The 17,702-nt window shown below is 42.1% G+C and overlaps 1 protein-coding gene across 1 annotated transcript; it reads left to right on the top strand.

The window, feature by feature from the left end:
* Positions 1–2,123: 2,123 nt before the first annotated feature.
* Positions 2,124–3,021, top strand: DPPA5 (developmental pluripotency associated 5). The gene is made up of 3 exons (XM_063096164.1): positions 2,124–2,235; positions 2,323–2,502; positions 2,963–3,021. Exons 1-3 carry the CDS (start codon positions 2,124–2,126, stop codon positions 3,019–3,021), a joined length of 351 nt encoding a protein of 116 aa, XP_062952234.1.
* Positions 3,022–17,702: the final 14,681 nt, after the last annotated feature.

The following is a 17,702-nucleotide window of genomic DNA, read 5'->3' as shown; positions in this document are numbered from 1 at the left end:
GTGCTGATGTAACTGTAAATGAGCTCTTTAGCAGTTTATTAATATTCAAATTTCGGGGGGAATACTTTGTCAGCAATTTAAGTTCTGGTCGTTTATCCTATAGAAATAAGTTTGTACAGTTATGGAGGCTTGTCTGTAATACCCTTAGTTGGAGACAATTCCACTATCCCTCTAGGTGCTTCTTTAAACACCGTATTGAACTTCCAGTACAGAAATGTGGGAGGGGATGATTTAGTATGATAAGGGAAGTTATCACTGGGGAGATGGGTCACATTTTCCCCCCAGAAGAGTTTCTTTGTATTACCTTAGACACTAAAATACATACATTCAAAACTATAGAAAAGTTGAAAGAATATAGAAAAAAATCCATTTGTTCTTCACCTTGAACCAACTGCTGATATTTGCCTCTTTGGCTCTCTTTCTGTATATACTCATAAAATGCTGGGGGCGGGTTGGTGGGGTGGGGAAAGGGGGGCCCCAAACTACTTGAGTAAATTGCAGATACATATAACAATTCGTTCTACATACTTCAGCATGTTTCTCTTGAGAACGAGGACCTTGTCTTGTAATACACTTATCCCACTCTAGAAGTTTATAAACATTAATAAAATATTACTTTGCAATATAATTGATATTAAAATTTCCTCCATTGCCCCGAAATGTTCTCTTTTCTCTTTGATTCAGGGTTATGTGAATCATGCCCAGCATTTAGTTGTCTCTTTAGTCTATTAATAAAACAGTTCTCCATTTTTTTGTTTTTATGACATTAACAAACCATTTATCCCACTATTGGTGATGCTAACTTTGGTCTTTGGTTAAGGTGGTGTCTTCCAAGTCTCTATTGTAAAGGAAAGTGTTCTCCTTTGTTATTCATAATCTGTGGGCCGGGACTTCCAGACCTTGTTGACTATCCGGTTCCTCAATAACCTTCATCTGGTTATTTTAGCCAGATGATTTTCTAAATTGATTACACTGGTGGCTGCAAAATAATCCAGTTTTTGGATTGAATGTGGATGTCCGTCTTAAGAAGCCTTCTATAATAGCCAGTTGAGGATGTATTAGATGTTACCAGGACTGGGCTTCAGAAAAGCCAGCTTCATTTCCATCTGTAAAGCCACAAAACATTGAAATCACACCCTCATCGAATGAATCCAGTGCATCGCTTCAAACAATGGTTTTAAACGAGTAAACCAAGTTTATTTAGAGGCGAGCAAGAAGCCTGGACCGGTTTGGGCTGAATGGCCAGGCAGGGTACACGTGAGCTTCAAAATCCGGGTCGGTTCAAAAGCTCCAGACCCAGGGGCTTCGAGGAACACGAACCATGGGAACACTTTAGGGCCCCCATCTCGTCCCTTCAAGTAAAATGATAAATTTCCTTTTTTTTTTTTTTTTTTTTTTAAATTAAAGATGACCGGTAAGGGGATCTTAACCCTTGACTTGGTGTTGTCAGCACCACGCTCTCCCAAGTGAGCAAACGGCCATCCCTGTGTAGGGATCCGAACCTGTGGCCTTGGTGTTATCAGCACCACACTCTCCCAAGTGAGCCGCAGGCCAGCCCAAGATGATAAGTTTCCGAATGTCGTTTTCCTTTTTGTTAAAGGGCAGGAATTACTCCCGAGTTCCTGGAAGTTGTCTGGTTCGCTTGCAAAGTGGGCCGAGGAGAGAAGGACCCTCCTTTGGAACGTGCGAAGGAGGAACTCGATCCGGCAGCTCCTGGATAGTCTTCGCACCCTCAAACCTAGATTCCCGCTTTCTGGGGTTCAGGACCAACCAGTTGTTTCCTAGGGCGAGTCGACAGCGCCCTCCTCCCGCCCCAAGCCCATGGGATTCTGGTGCGGAAGAAAAGAACCAATGCAGGTGGAAACCCTGGTAAACTTGGAGCCAGCTGGGCCTGGGGGAAGAGTCCCCCGAGCTTCCGTGAAACCGTGTAAATAGTAACCCGCAGGACCAAAGCGCGGGCAGGGCGGGTGGAGGGCTGTGTGCCTGGGATTGGGCGCCGTGCCGTGGGCGGGGCCGTGCCGTGGGCGGGGCCGTCCGGGTGCTAGACTTTCTGCGCGGCGCCTCAGGGCGGTAAGGTTAGACCTGGCTTCCCCCGGAGAGTGGTTGGTTTCCAGGAACTCGAGATGGGAACACTTCCGGAACGTAAGGATATCCCCCCGTGGGTGAAGGTTCCCGAAGACCTGAAAGATCCAGAGGTGTTCCAGGTCCAGACGCGGCTGCTGGAAGCCATATTTGGTGAGTGTGTCCGGTCCTGGCCCTGGTACCCGGTCCCAGGCGCCTGGGTCTCCGCGTCCCGGAGCACTCATCTGCTTCTCCCAACAGGTCCAGGCGGAGCTCGAATCCCTTACATCGAGCAAGTGAGCAAGGTCATGCTCGAGCTGAAAGTTCTGGAATCTTCGGACCTCACCGAGGTCGTGGTTTATGGCTCTTACTTGTACAAGCTCCGGACCAAATGGATGCTCCAGTCCATGGCTGAGTGGCACCGCCAGCGTCAGGAGCGAGGTGAGAGACCCGGTGACGCGGGGCTCCGAAAGGCTTCACTCCCTCTTCTCCAGCCCAGTTCTCATCGCCTCCCTGATGCCCACAACCGCCACCCACACCTGGGCGTCATCAGTGACGCCCTTGGCGTCTGCTCTGTCCTCGAGACTACTTTGGGAGTCTGGGGCCCCAGAGCGCCGGCCGTCGGTCTTTGGGCCCTAGGGGTTGAGACTGCGATGAGGGGTGGCTGGGCTACCTCTGATGGGCAGAGTTATCTGAGATATCTTAATTTAGTACACCCCCCCCACCCCCGCTTCTTGGAGAATGTTGAATGGGCTCAGTAGTCCCACGTTCCTAAGGTCCCAAGAGTCTCAGGCCCAGAATGCCTGGTCCAGAAGTTCTAGAAACAGACCGTGAAAGAGAACAGTTTGGGTTCTTATCCTCTCTCCCCATACTCACCCTGCTGTTGCTCTTTCTGGTGCAGGGATGCTCAAACTTGAGGAAGCCATGAGTGCCCTGGAACTAGGTCCTTGGATGAAGTGAAGCCAATTTCCAGCCAACAATGACTGAGACCAGGATGTAGAGATTGGGTTATGGGCAGAGCTGGGGTGGTTCTGGCTTGGTTTAAACTCTGCTCCAGCCTGAGGAATTAAAAAAAAAAAAAAAAATCAGCTGCTTTTGGGTCTCTGCCTTTGCCCTGAGTTCTGATGTGAATATCTTTTTCCAGGGTTGCTAATTAAAGAAAAAATTTTTAAATAAGTAAACAGTTCCTTGACATTGTGGTTGATGGATTAGAAGTTAACACCTTAGATATGTCTGAAGCACTGCTGAGGTGTGGCCCTTGAATTTAACCCTTAACTGAAACCCCCAGGGCTGAAAAGAGGTCTAAAAGCATTCTTGGCTAGGGTCAAAAGGGTCTAGGAGCTAAGTGCTGAAATGGAAAGGGAAAGTGGAATTGGGGTAGAGGAAGACATTGCCGTAAATGAGGCTTGTTCCTGGTATGGTTGAGGAACCACCAGAATGGGGACTACAGTTATCTCCAGTAGGGACTAGCTTAATTGTTAACAATCTAGAATGAATCCCACTTTCTGGGAGCTTTCTGCCCTGTGACCTTAGGCAAGTTATTTTACCCACTCAGTGTCTCAATCTCTAAGGTAGTAATAGAATATGACCCCATATGAGGTTGTGAGGTTTACTGTTATGTACGTAAGGGTACTTAGGCTTGGCGTCTTTTGTTTTTGGTTTTGAGGGGTGTGCAGCTGGCCCGTATAGGGATTGAACCCTGGACGCTGGTGTGAGCAGCAATATGCTTTAACCAGCTGAGCAACCTGGCCAGCCCTGAAGGGCACTTAGAACAGCTATCACATGTAGTAACAAATGTTGACTCTTTCTTGGAGAGATTGATCAGCAGTGGGAGAGATAAGTAATAATGAGCAGTTTTCTGCAAGAGACAAGTCTGGCATGTCCATCAAACAACTGCTGTCCCTTTACTATGCGCAAGTGAATGGCACCATCATTTTTGCCCAGTGGTTCAGGCCAAAAGTTAGGAGTCTTTTTTGTTTTGTTTTTTGCTGGTTGGTGCAGGGAGTCCAAACCCTTGACCTTGGTGTTAGCAACACTGTGCTCTAACTAAGTGAGCTCACTGGCCAGGCCACAGAGCCATCTCTGATGCCTCGCTCCCAACATGAAATCCATGAGCAAGTCCAGTCAACTTCACTTTAAAAAAACAACTCCAGAATTTGGGTCCTTCCTGTACCTAATTTAGTCCCATCCTGTCCTCCCAGGGCTGCTGACACTCCTAATGATGACTGGTTATCTCACAGTCTGTTCTTCAGCAGCCAGACTTAATTTTTAAAATATAAGTGATATGGCCCTTCCTCCAAAAGAGACCTCAAAACTCTCCACAATTTTCCATCCAGCTTAACCCAAACTCCTTACCCTGGCCTGTAAGGCCCTGTGTAATCTGACCTCTGCCTAATAGGAACTCTCATCACTTCTTTCTCTCTAGCTTATCCTTTGCACCCCCCAGACTTCAGGGCTTTTGTTTTTGCTACTGTTTTTTTTTTGCCTAGAACACTTTCTCCTCAGATTTTCAAATGGTTTTGCTTTCTTCTCTCAGGTGGTCTGTACTCACCTCTAGGGAGGTCCTCTCCACAGTCTCCGCCTAACCTTTATTTTTCTTCATGGTTTCTACAAACCTGACCAATCATAAACTCCAGCAAGGCAGGGATATTGATTTTTTTTTTTATTAAGGGGCAATAGAGTATAGTATAGAGAGGTTAAGGATAGCGTCATAAGACACTGACACCAGCTGGACTGCCTGGGTTTGAACTTGGCTCAGCCATTTATTAGTTAGGGAACCATGAGCATGTTAGCCCTTGTGTTTCAGTTTTCTGTAATATGGGGATAATTATTTCATGGGGCTGCAGTGAGGAGTAAGTAAGTTAAGACGATGTCCTAAGACTCTGTAAAGTCTTAGAACAATGGCTGACACAATGGGCATTGAATAAATATTTCTTGAATGCGTGAATAATGGCTGTTCTTGCTCTACTGCAGAACTGGAGCTAGACTCCTCCCCTCCTAGGTCTGAAGGAGGAAGGACTCAGGCCTCCAGCTCTGTCATCTAAGGTTTTCATTGGAATCTCAAAGAAGGAAAGGCATGAAAGTCATTTGTAAAGTCATTGTTTTCCTACCCCATGGAAGCATGGGGTGTGTATACAGTTTTCTGGGGTCATTAGATGCTATACAACCTGTGGGTCACTGAGAAGACAAAAGCATATTTCACATCCTGTTGAAGTTCATTTGGATTGGAGAGCAATCATGTATATCCTACCGGCAGTTTGACCCCCAGCCTTGAGAACTCTGGCCTGAAGGTCCTGGACCATTCAGCCTGACTCCTGCGCAGGATTTTGGAGGAAAAATCAGTCTTCCCCATATCCCCAGGAAATGACAATTGTTAAAAACAGTTGCATCCCTGATTTTGAAGAACTAGGCCCAGGTGAATGAATTTCCCTCTATTTTGAGTGTCAGGAGGGAAACTTGGCCCAGCTGTATGTGGTAAGAAGCCATAATTACAGAAAACTTTGGTCTGCCTTGCAGAATTGTTCCTCCCAAATGGGAAGGTCTTATGGCCTGTCATGGGACAATCATTGGTTGCCAGGGCCAGAGGCAATACCAGGGTCCAAGACTCCACAGATTGGGGAGGGGCTTGTGTTGGGGTGAGGTGGGCTGTGGGGAGGGGCATCTCAGTTTCCAGGGAAGAGACTGCCTATGGACCCTAGTCACCTCAAGGTAGTCCCTTGTGGCTTTGGACACATTTTGAATGGCATGGCATTGGGCAGGATATATTTGGAGACTTGTCAACAGTTGCAATATAATGAAACAACAATGAAGACAGAACAGAAAGTGGAGAATATTGGTTGTTCCTACACTGGAATACAAAGCATTTTCTTAAATAGCACACACTTTAATATTTAAAGATACTTATATTTTAAACTGATACTACATTCACTTGGATCAAAATGCTAAAATGATAAAGTCTCCTGTCTCATATTCATGCATTTCCTACTCCCCAATAATAAGCTTTATTTTCTTGTGTGCCTTTCCAGATTTTTTTAAAAAGTGCAAATACAGGCACTTATATGTACTTATGTATGTGTGTGTGTGTGTGTATATATATATATATATATATATATACACATATATATATATTTTTTTTTGTAGCTGGCCAGTACAGGGATCCGAGCCCATGACCCTGGTGTTTTAAGGCTTTGTTCTAATCAGCTGAGCTAACCGGCAAGCCCCCAGGCAATTATAAATGTAGATTATTTTCCCTCCTTAAAGTCGGGTATTGTTCTATTTAATTAGTTTTCTACAAAAGGATTTTGGGTGTTATTCCCAATCTTTTGCTTTTGCAAAGGTGCAGAGAATACATTGAACACCATTGTTTTGCAAGTTTGCATGTATGTTTGTAGGTTGAATTCCCAGAGGAAGAATTGCTGGTGCAAAGGGAATAAACATAATTTTGCTAGATACTATCAACCTGCCTTCCATAGGGGTTGAAACAATTTCATTCCCAGCAGCAATATGAGATTGCCTCTTTCCCCATAGCCTCACTCCAGTGGCAAACCTTTTTTGCTGATCTGACAAGTGAAGTCTCCCTGTCTTCAGTACTTCTAGCTTGGGTAACAGTTGTGGCATTTCTTGAATTACCCTAAGCTAGTGCACCTGTGGGAGAATCAGTTGGCAATGAAGGATTGTGTGTGGAAATGTAAATTGGATACTTTTTTTTCTTTAAATCAGGCAGCTGCCAGAACTAGAATAGGTTCAGAGCGACTCCCTACAGTGGATACTGTGAACCCCAATTCTGTTGTGTGAATCAAGCTCATAAAAACTGCCCTTGCCCTTAAGTACAGAATTCTGTCCTAAGGGCAGAGCTTCTAAATGTAGAAAACAATGTTAGGAGAATCTGTGTTAAGGTAGCAAAAGTGGAACATTTAAGACTATTCTATAAAGTCCATGCATCTCATGGACTAAAGGTTTTTCAACCCTAAAAGGAGAAAAAAGATGGTAGCAACAACAAAATAAGGAAATTTATAGGAAAAGTTTTGGAAGTAATAGTCTGAAAGTTACAAAGTGTTTATCTTGAAGCAGTTTCCTTTTTTTGAGTTTCAAGTTCTCGACCAGATTTCCACCAAGGGCAACTGCGATGATTATGGGAAACAAAACAAACTTTCATTGTAGTGAAATGAGAGGGGTCCGCCCTAAGGAGAGTCAGTCAATAGGACTGAAGAGTTTAGGAGAAAAGATAAAAACAAGGGCATAGTCCAGTAAAGCCTTATAAAAAAAAGCAAAATCCAATCCAGTGAAATCCTCTGACCCCAAAGTGGCTAATAATAATGACTATAGCCAACACTGATTCAGAGTCTCCTGCCCTCTGGATCTCCTCCACCCGGTTCTTGCATTAACTCAGTTCTCAATTGTACATTATATACTGTACAATGGGAATGGGAATAGTATCATACCAATGTGCAGTTAAGGAAATCGAGGCCCTATCACACCACGTGACCAGGATTCATATATTTAAATAAATGTAGTTTTCGAGGGCCAGGAGAAACGTTTTACTCTTCAGGTGGGCTGATAGAGCGACAGAGAAGCAGAAGAGTGAGTGGGTGTGAATGCTCCTGGCAGGCTCCATGGGGTCACCTATGCCCACCTCACTCACTGTGGGCTCTGAAGCAGGTGTTTCCAGGCCTCTGGGGACTGAAGGTGCCTGCAGGATGGCCTGGAACAATTTTTCCAACCTCCGTAGACAGGCGACCAGCCCTCCAGGAGCTTCCAGCCTGGTTGTAAGTCGTGTGGGTCTAAAAATCCATGACATTCTGAGGGTGCTTGATGATTCATGGGGAACTGGACCTGGGTGAGGGTCAGGGAAGGTTCCCTGACATCTGAGTGACTAGCAGCACTGAGCCAGGTGAGAAGGAAGGGAAGCGTGGCCCGACAGAGTCCTGGCAACCCATAGAAAAGCAGCATGGCTGGGGCCAGAGAGAGGTTGAGGAGGCTGAGGCAACGTCAGAAAAGGAAGGAGCAGGTTGGCCCAGGGCCTATCAGACCTCACTGAGAGTTGGGAGAAGCCATCTAAGGGTTTTAAGCAGGAGGTGACTTATCTAACTACCGGGAACCACTCAGAGCAGATTAGTTTCCCTCTCCCCTCCAGCTAGGATCTCAATTTGGATCCTGATTTTTCTCTACTTCCTCTGCCCTGCCTCTCTACTTCTCCTGTCTGTTCATTTATTGATTACGTTTGTTGCGTGCTTTGCCACCTCCTCAGGAGTGGTGTTCTTGGGGGAAAACAAAAGCGAAGATATGGCTGGGGAACATTTTCAGGATTGCAGAGAATATCTTCAGAAAACAAGTGTCTGAAATGTTATTTACATAGAAGAAGTTTGAAACATTAAGTTGTGTGGTAACTAATCAGAGGTAAGAATTTTTTTTTTGAGGAGAGTTATCTGTATGGCACTAGAACCTGGGAGTTAGTATTTGTCCAGAGAGAGATTATTCCACCAGGTCCTGTAGCCACTTTATAATCTCCAAAGCAGAAATGGAAGTACCAAGTTGTCCAAACTTGACTCCAGCTGCCAAAAGCTGGATCTAATTTTATGGGATTTCTCTTTCATTTCTAGTTTTAACAGAAAGCACATTTATTGTTGTTGTGTTGGGGAATATGTAAGATTTACTTTTATGAAAATGCCAGACTAAATAATGCTCAGTTGAACCACTAAAAAATGAGCAGAAAGTGTCCAACACTCAAGGTTCCTAGCTTGCACTTCTGTCATAGGCATGTGACTTCAATGAGGACAAGTAGGGCATAAGAAACCAGGGCTTGAGGTCTATGGAAGGAGAGAGAACTAAAATGAACAGATAGATCGTTCCCCTCTTTTTGAGGCTTTAGAGAAGTTTGACAGGAAGAGTCCGAAGCCCATCTGTCATTTGAAGGGTAAAGGATGATCAAGTGCTGGGATCAGGGGCCATCCCCTGTGTCCAGGCTGTTGGTTTTGTGGGTGGGGTGGGCCAGCCAAGCAGGCTGACATCTGGGTGAAGAGAAGACCTGGGTTGCTCAGGATGGCACTCCTCACCCCAGCCCTATAACCTGGCTTTCCAAGGCTGATGGTTAATTTGGATTATTTGACTTTTTTCCTAGTTTTTGTGTTAGAATACAAATTGTGATGCTTTCCCACACTGAGTAATATTTTATGACACTGGAAAAAATTTGTCTAGATTGATTTAATCATTTTATATCCATTCAACAGGAGGATTACACTATATGAAAATTACATGTATAGATGTGAAAAGAAGTCCAAGATATATTTGTGAAAAGTAAGTCGCAGAACACTAGAGGATGATCACATTTTCATTTAGAGTATATTCACTGGAAATATGTAAGGAGGCATATAGACCATCTGTTAGAAGTAAACTATGGGAAGGTTTCTAATAACTGACCAGCTAGGTATGAGAGAAGCGTACCAAGGCTTCTAGTGTACTAAACAAACAAAAATGTAAAGGTAGCTTTCTACCTTACTACTTGGAGCAAAATATAATGAGTACAAAATTACCTATGATTACTCATAGCTAGATACTTCTGTAAAAGTTGAACATGATATGAATTAATTTGCTTGCATTTAGTGCCTATGTTTTGGAATAATATATATCTTCAACACTCAGCCCAGTAGAATATTCACACTTTGGGTACTTGAAAGGAATTCTCACACTAATCTTTGGATAAGTCAAATTTGTATACAGTGCAACTCTAGTGTGTGTAAGTGAATGTGTGTAAAACATTTTTTTTAAAAGTTTTTTGTTTCTAAATGATGTGTAATAATTGTACATATTTACAGGGTATGGTGTGATGTTTTCATACATGTATACATTGTGTAATGATCAAATCAAGGCAATTAATATATTCATCACCTCAAACAATTGTCATTTCTTCATGGTGAGAGCATTCAAATTCCTCTGTTCTAGTTATTTTGATATATGCAATATGTTATTAACTATAGCTACACTACTGTGTAATAGGACACCAGGATTTATTACTCCTATTTAACTATAACTTTGTACCCATTTACCAACCTCTCCCTTTCTCGCCCTACCCCCTCCCCTTCTCAGCCTCTGGTAACCACTATTCTGTTCTCCACTTCTATGAGATCAACTGTTTTATATGTGGTATTTGTCCTGTGCTTGGCTTATTTCACTTAACATGATGTCCTCTAGGTGCATCCATGTTGTTGCAAATGACAGGGTTTCATTCTTTTTTATAGCTTAATGGTATTCCATTGTGTATATGTACCACATTTTCTTTATCCATTCATCTGTTGATGGAGACTTGGGTTGATTCCTTGTCTTGGCTATTGTGAATAGTGCTGTTTATGTTTATTATAGGAGTGCAGATATCTCTTTGACATACTGATTTCATTTCCTTTGGATATATACTCAGTAGAGGAATTGCTGGATCACATGATAGTTCTATTTTTAGTTTTTTGAGGAACCTCCATACTGTTGTCCATAATGGCTGTGGTAATTTACATTCCCACTAACAGTGTATAAGAGTTATTCTTTTTCCACATCCTCACCAGCATTTGTTATTTTTTGTCTTTTTGATAGTAGCCATTCTAACTGGGGTTAGGTGCTATCTCATTGTGGTTTTGATTTGCATTTCCTTGATCATTAGTGATGTCGAGCATTTTTTCATATGCCTTTGGTCATTTGTATGTCCTCTTTTGAGAAATGTCTATTCAGCTCATTTCTCATTTTTTAAATTGAATTATTGTTATTTTTCTTTGCTATTGAGTTATTAAGTTCCTTATATATTCTGAATATTAACCCCTTGTCAGATGCAAGTTCGCAAGTATTTTTTCCCATTCTGTTGGTTGTCTTGTTGATTGCTTCCTTTGCTGTACAGAAGCTTTTTACTTTGATGTAATTCCATTTATCTATTTTTGCTTTTGTTTGTTGTCTGTGCTTTTGAGGTCCTATCCAAAAAATCCTTGCCCAGACCAATGTCAGGAAGCATTTGGCCTATGTTTTCTTCTAGTAGTTTCATAGTTTCAGGTCTTATATAAGTCTTTAATCTGTTTTGAGTTGATTTTTCTAAGTGGTGAGAGGTAGGTGTCTAGTTTCATTTTTCTGCATGTGGATATCCAGTTTTTTTCAGCACCATTTATTGATGAGACAGTCCTTTCCCCATTGTGTGTTCTTGGTACCTTTGTCACAAATCATTTGGCATTAAATGCATGGATTTATTTCTGGGTTCTCTAATCTGTTACATTGGTCTATGTGTTTTTATGCCATTATATGCTGTTTTGATTACTATAGTTTTGCAGTAGATTTTGAAGTCAGGTAGTGTGAGCTTTGTTCTTTTTGCTCAAGATTGCTTTGGCTATTTGGAATCTTTTGTGGTTCTGTACAAATTTTAGGATTTTTTTTTTTGTGTGTGTGAAGAATATCATTAGTATTTTGAGAGTGATTGTATTGAATCTGTAGATTGCTTTGGGTAATAATGAACATTTTAACAATATTAATTCCTCTAATCCATTAACATGGGGTATCTTTCCATTTGTGTCTTTGTCAGTTTCTTTCAATGTTTTATAGTTTTCATTGTAGAGATGTTTCACTTCTTTGGTTAAATTTATTCCTGGGTTTTTTTGTTTTTTGTTTTTTGTTTTTGTAGCTATTGTAAATGGGATTTTCTTAATTTTTTTTCAGTTAGTTCACTGTTGGCATGTAGAAACTCTGCTGGTTTTTGTATATTGATTTTGTATTCTGCAACTTTTCTGAATTTGTTTTAGTTCTATTGGTTTTTTGATGGCATCTTTAGGGTTTTCTATATATAAGATCATGTCATCTGCAAAGAGGGACAATTTGACTTCTTTCTTTCCAACTTGGGTGCCCCTTCTTTCTTTCTCTTGCCTTTGCTTTGGCTAGGACTTTGAGTACAATGCTGAATAGAAGTGGTAAAAGTCAGCATCCTTGTCTAATTCCAGATATTAGAGAAAAAGCTTTCAACTTTTTCCCATTCAGTATCATGTTAACTGTGGGTTTGTCATCTATGGCCTTTATTGTGTTGAGATATGTTCCTTCTGTAGGGAAAGCGAAGGAAAATGGTCGGGGCCCCTCAGGTGTTCAGAACCTTGCCGAGCATTTGATGTAAATATGCATGTGTGCCCAGGTGTTCCTTGGTTATTGTCTAATATAATTGCACACGTGCACCCAGGTATCCTGAGTTATGGACTTAAGTATAAAGGCTGAGTGGCTCTGATCCACATGGTTCCCCGTCCCCAGGATGTCCCCAGGGGGAGCCGTGGGGAGGCTGCTACTGATGCTGGAGGCTGTTGCTGCCAGCATGTAGTAGTCCTTTTTGTGTTGCTATAACATAATACCTGAGGCTGTGTGATTTATAAAGAAAACAAAATTTATTGCTTACAGTTTCTGAGGCTGGGAAGTCCAAAGTCCATCTGGTGGTGGTGACAGTGACTTAGGGGTCTCACACTGGAAGATGGTGGAAGCAGAGAGAGCAGAGAGAGACAGACTCTCCTCTTTTAAAGCCCTCAGAACCATGCCCCAACCACCATTTTTAATCCATTCACTATGGCATGGTTCTATAATGTAATCATCTCTTCACGGCTCCACTTTTCAATTATCATAATAAGATCTCCCACCCTCTTAACAGTCACAGTGGGGGCTAAGTTTCTAATACATGAAACTTGAGGGACACAATTCAAGCTTCAGGAAATTTTGGGGGGACATAATTCAATCCAGTACACAGCGTCCCCAGGACCCTCTGAGGGGCCACTGACACTGCTGCTGGAGGCTGCTGTAAGCTGCTGCTGCGGCTGCGGACTGAGCTCATGCCATCTGCCAATGGCTCTTGGGATCTTTCCCAGTTACCTAATGTGGACCTGCGTGTGAGGGGTCTAGGACCCAGCCTGGCATGTGAGGGGTTTGTGATCCAGTCTGCACAATGGGTTTGAAGGGTCTGAGACCTAGCCCTGACAATACAAATGTAAACTTAGTATGAATTGCTTTAACAATGCAATTGGCATAGCTATTCCCTTAGCTTGACAACTTTTATACCTAACTTGTTAAGGATTTTTATCATAAAGGGGTATTGAATTTTATCAAATGCTTTTCCTGCATCTGTGGAAATGATCACATGGTTTTTGTCCCTGTTTCTGTTAATGGGATTTATCACATTTATTGATTTGCATATGCTGAACCATTCTTTTATCACTGGTATAAATCCCACTTGGTCATGATGAATATCTTATTTATTTATTTATTATTTTATTTATTGAATCAAAATTGATCATACATATTTTTGGGGTTCAGCATTGAGATATGTTGATCAAATCAATATTACTAGCATATATATTGTTACAAATTGTAATTATTCTGTATGCCCCTTATCCAATCTCTCCCCATCCTCCCCCACTGCCAATTACCCTAGATTTCATCTCTTCTGAAAGGATAATGGTTACTTTGTGGATTTGTTGTATAGATGATCTGTCCAATGCTGAGAGGTGTGATCAGGCCCCCGAATATTATCATAGAGCAAATGCTTCTTCTGTCACTTTGAAATGGACTTTGTGGAGAGAGATATCCTCTTCTTTGTCTCTGCTGGTGACTCTGCTTGTGTCAGTGCACTCCAGTGGCTGGCGGACCATCTGTATGGTGGTTGTGGCATGTAGCTGCTTTTGCAGCAGCTGTGGTTACTGTGGTGGTTGTGGTGGGCCACCCATGTGGAGATGATGTTTTTGGCATGTTCCTTGGTGCTGGCAGTGTGCCTGGTTGTGGGGTGTGTCTGGTCTCCAGCTCCATGCCTTGGGTCCTCAGGCAGGCCCTGAGGTGCTGTCACAGTGTGCCTGGTTGTGGGAGGGGGGTCCACTCCGCAGATCCATGTCTCATGTCCCTGGATGGGCCCCAAGGCACTCGGATGGTGTGCCTGGTTGTGGGAGGGGGGGGGGTCCAGTTCCCGTCTCCATGCCTCGGGTCCCCGGGCAGGCCCTGAGGTGCTGGCATGGTGTGCCTGGTTGTGGGCAGGAGGTCTGGTCCCCTTCTCCATGCCTTGGGTTCCTGGGCAGGCCAGGCTCCAAGGTGCTTCTTTGCTTACCTCTAAAACAGGGGAACTTCCTGTGGGAACCAGTACTTGAGCTGTGTGGTTGAGCTAAATTGCTGCTTTGCTTCTGTTTCCCTAGAGAACGCTTTTTGTGCAGCTCGGGATTTAATGGTTGACATTATAGGTAGTTCCAGCACTCCAGAGACCCAGTGGATCTGGTTTATGTAGAAATTCTGATCTGGGCCTGAGTTTTTTCATCAAACTGCACCCATGCAATTCTGCATTCCCGACCAATCTCTTCTGAGTGGTCCTGCACTGATTGGGGGGCAGATTGGCTGACCCTGTTGTGTCCCAGTGTTCTCCCGGTCAGCCCATCTCCCCCACTGCCCGTGCTCCAGACACTTCCCACTGGATGGGCCCTGCCCTTGGGATGACTCACTGGCTTCTGAATGGCTCCCTTTTTTCAGTTGTTCTGGCTCCTTCCTCCTGCATAAGTCCACGGGAACCCTATTAGTGGTCTTGCTCTCCTGGGGGCTGCAAAGGCCCTCTTCTCCCCTGACGCCTCCAAGTAACTCCATCTGAAGGGCACACCTGCGGCTTCTGCTGGCTCCTGCTCCATGTGCTCTGCAGTCCCAGCATTAAAGCAGCCATGGCCTGAAATGCTCAGAGCAGTTTTTTCTTTCTCTCATCATGGTTTCTCCCACCTTCATGAACTCCGTAGGTCTCTCCTCCTCTTCCCCTGAGCTTCAGCAGCTCCAGCTTGGCTGATATTACATTTTTATAGTTGTAAATTGGTTGATTTGTGGGAGAGAGTGGTGCTGGGGACCATCTGTTCCACCATCTTGACTGGAACTCTGAATGATCTTTTTAATGTGTTGTTGAATTTGCTTTGCTAGTTTTCTGTTGAGGGTTTTTGCATCTGTGTTCATCAAGGATATTGGCCTATAGTTTTCTTTTTTTGTTGTGTCATTGTCTGGTTTTGGTATCAGGGTAATGCTGTCCTCAAAGAATGAGCTTGGAAGATGAAACATTCCTATTCTTGAAGCACATACAAGAAAGCTTATTATATTGGTAGATTGGATGGGGCTCTAGCCTAGGAAGGTGTTCTCCCTTCATTCCATTTGATTTTGAATCCCTTGTCATGCCCGTGTATTCTAACATGGACTACTATGGTAAGATCTGAAAGATTCAAACATCAACACATCCTGTAGCTCACCTTTAGCATTACTCTTGAAGTCAAATGCACAAGAATAGTAATTGCTAACAGTGTTCCCTTAATGCCGGACAATTAACAAAGCATTTTCACTTCCTTGTCTCTATTAGTAGACACAACATCACTATTGTTAATGCCCATTTTATCAGTGAGAAAATTGAAGTTGAGAGAGGTTAAAAGCCCTAATACACTTATTCTTAAAAGTGGTCCCTGGACCAGCATCACCTGGGAACTTGTTAGAAATGCAGATTCTCAGGTCCACCCAGACCTACTGAATCAGAAATTCTGGGGTGGGGTCCAGCAACTCATAGTTGAATAAGCCCTCCAGGTGATTCTGATGTAATAAAAGCTTGAGAGCCACTGGCTTAAAATAAATTAATTCATTTAATCTGACTTTGGCACTGTTTCTACCTCAGAAGCTGAGAAGAAACAAGTGTTTTTGGTTCACTAGTATAGATCTTGCTCAAATGATTCAGATGATGAGTCTAGTAAAGAAAAGAATTACCCTGAGTTTGTATTGATGGAGAGATTTCTTTGCTCATTCTATCTATAGGGAAATGGCTGAGTATTATGAAAACTCAGTAGCTGTATGATTCTTTGTGCTTTGATTTCTCCATCTGAAAATGGGGATAATAATTGTAGTACTTCATGATATTAATACAAAAATATCTGGCAGGTGGCTAATCACTCAAATATTAGCTATTATTATTGTTTTTGCTGTTATTCTTTTTATTCTATGTATTAAATAGGCTTTGTTTTGTTTTTGTATCTAGTAGGTATTGCTGACGTAACCACTTTTTTATTAAGTTGGACTTAATAAAGTGAAATATGAATCTTTTCTGTTATTGTATCTAAAATTTTAGATAGAAAACTTTTCTCAAATACTGATTATAGAAGAATTCACTCATGTTTACCTCTAGGACTTGTGTACTGTCATTTTTTGACATTTAGATCTTTGATCCCTTTGGAGTTTTATTCTTGTGTGTGATGTGAATGGATCTAGTTTTCTCTATTCAAACAGCTCTCCAGTTGTCCTAACAAAAGTATAGGAAAAGTTCATCTTTGTCCCAGTGATCTGATTTTATCATATTATAGTGTAGACTTCTGTGTGTTGTTGCATGTACTTCTGGGCTTTCTAGTCTATTCCACTGGTCTATTTGTGTGTTGATACCACACTGTTTTAATTATGAAGCTTTGTAGTACATTTTAGTATCTTTTAGGGCTTGTTCCCACTCGTAGCTCTTTCATTTGAGTGTTTTCCTAGCTATTCTTGTGTGTTTATTTTTCTATATGAATGTGAGCTTTAACTTTTCTAGTTCTAGAAAAAAGCTTATTGGTATATATTTTTTTATAACTCAAAGTAATAATCAAGAATATCTTTCTTTTTTTTCCCCTGAACTTATGTTTTCTTGTACTTTAGACACATAATCTTTTGCAAGAATTTTCTTCCTACATATATCTTCTTTCCTTTCTTCCTTGTATGTGTACATAGTTGACATCTACTTTCATTTATCTGCTTAGATAGCTTTGTTATATGTTTATTTTTCCGCCTGGACCTCAGTGGCGGAGGTTGAGGCCATCATTCTTCTCAGCTGAAGATACATGGTCACCATGGATCCGTGTAAAGCCCTGCTCTTGTTTCACATAGGGGAATACTTCCCCCCATCCTGTCTTCACTTTGATCTTACCTCCCACCTTTCCCATCTCCATAGGTTTCTACTCAAATATACCTGATATATGACCTGGTAAAAAATATTGTATGGCTTTGTGTATGAAAAAGCTACACAAATATTACTGTGCTATAGATTTAATTCTTTCTTACTTTTAAATTGTAATACTTTGTGTTTAAGATCTATCTATATTTCTCAGCATACCTCTAGTTAATTGCTTCTGATAGCTGCTCTCTATTCCAAAGCACACATTTGCTGTATTTACTGATCCTTCACCCTAACGTTGGACATTTAGATTGCTTTTAGTTCCTTACTTCCACAAACAATGCTGTGATGAGCATCCCTGTACATGTCCTCTTCTGGATATATGGGGGGATTTCTCAGGTAATCATCCAGGAGTGTGCTTTCTGTGATGTAAGGTATGTTCATACTTTTCATACTTAATTTCACTAAGTACTGCTAGATTGTACACCAGAATGGCTGCTCTAGTCTTCATTTTTACCTAAAATGCATAAAGTTTCCAGTTTCTTCACATTCTCGCAGAAATTTTTTTGTCTTTTTTTTTTTTTTTTTTTTTGCCGGTCAGGTATGAATTAATTAGTATCTTCTTTTAAAACATTTAAAAAATTCTTTTCCTCATCTCCATTTCCTAAATCAAGTCAGTCATCAGTCATAGCCAGGCTTTAGCTCTTACTCAGATTTTGCTTGAATTGCCTCCTCTCTTCTATAC

This window comes from Cynocephalus volans, chromosome 5 (assembly GCF_027409185.1).
Source record: "Cynocephalus volans isolate mCynVol1 chromosome 5, mCynVol1.pri, whole genome shotgun sequence".
NCBI classification, from domain to species: domain Eukaryota; kingdom Metazoa; phylum Chordata; class Mammalia; order Dermoptera; family Cynocephalidae; genus Cynocephalus; species Cynocephalus volans.
This window is presented reverse-complemented; position numbering and strand designations above follow the sequence as displayed.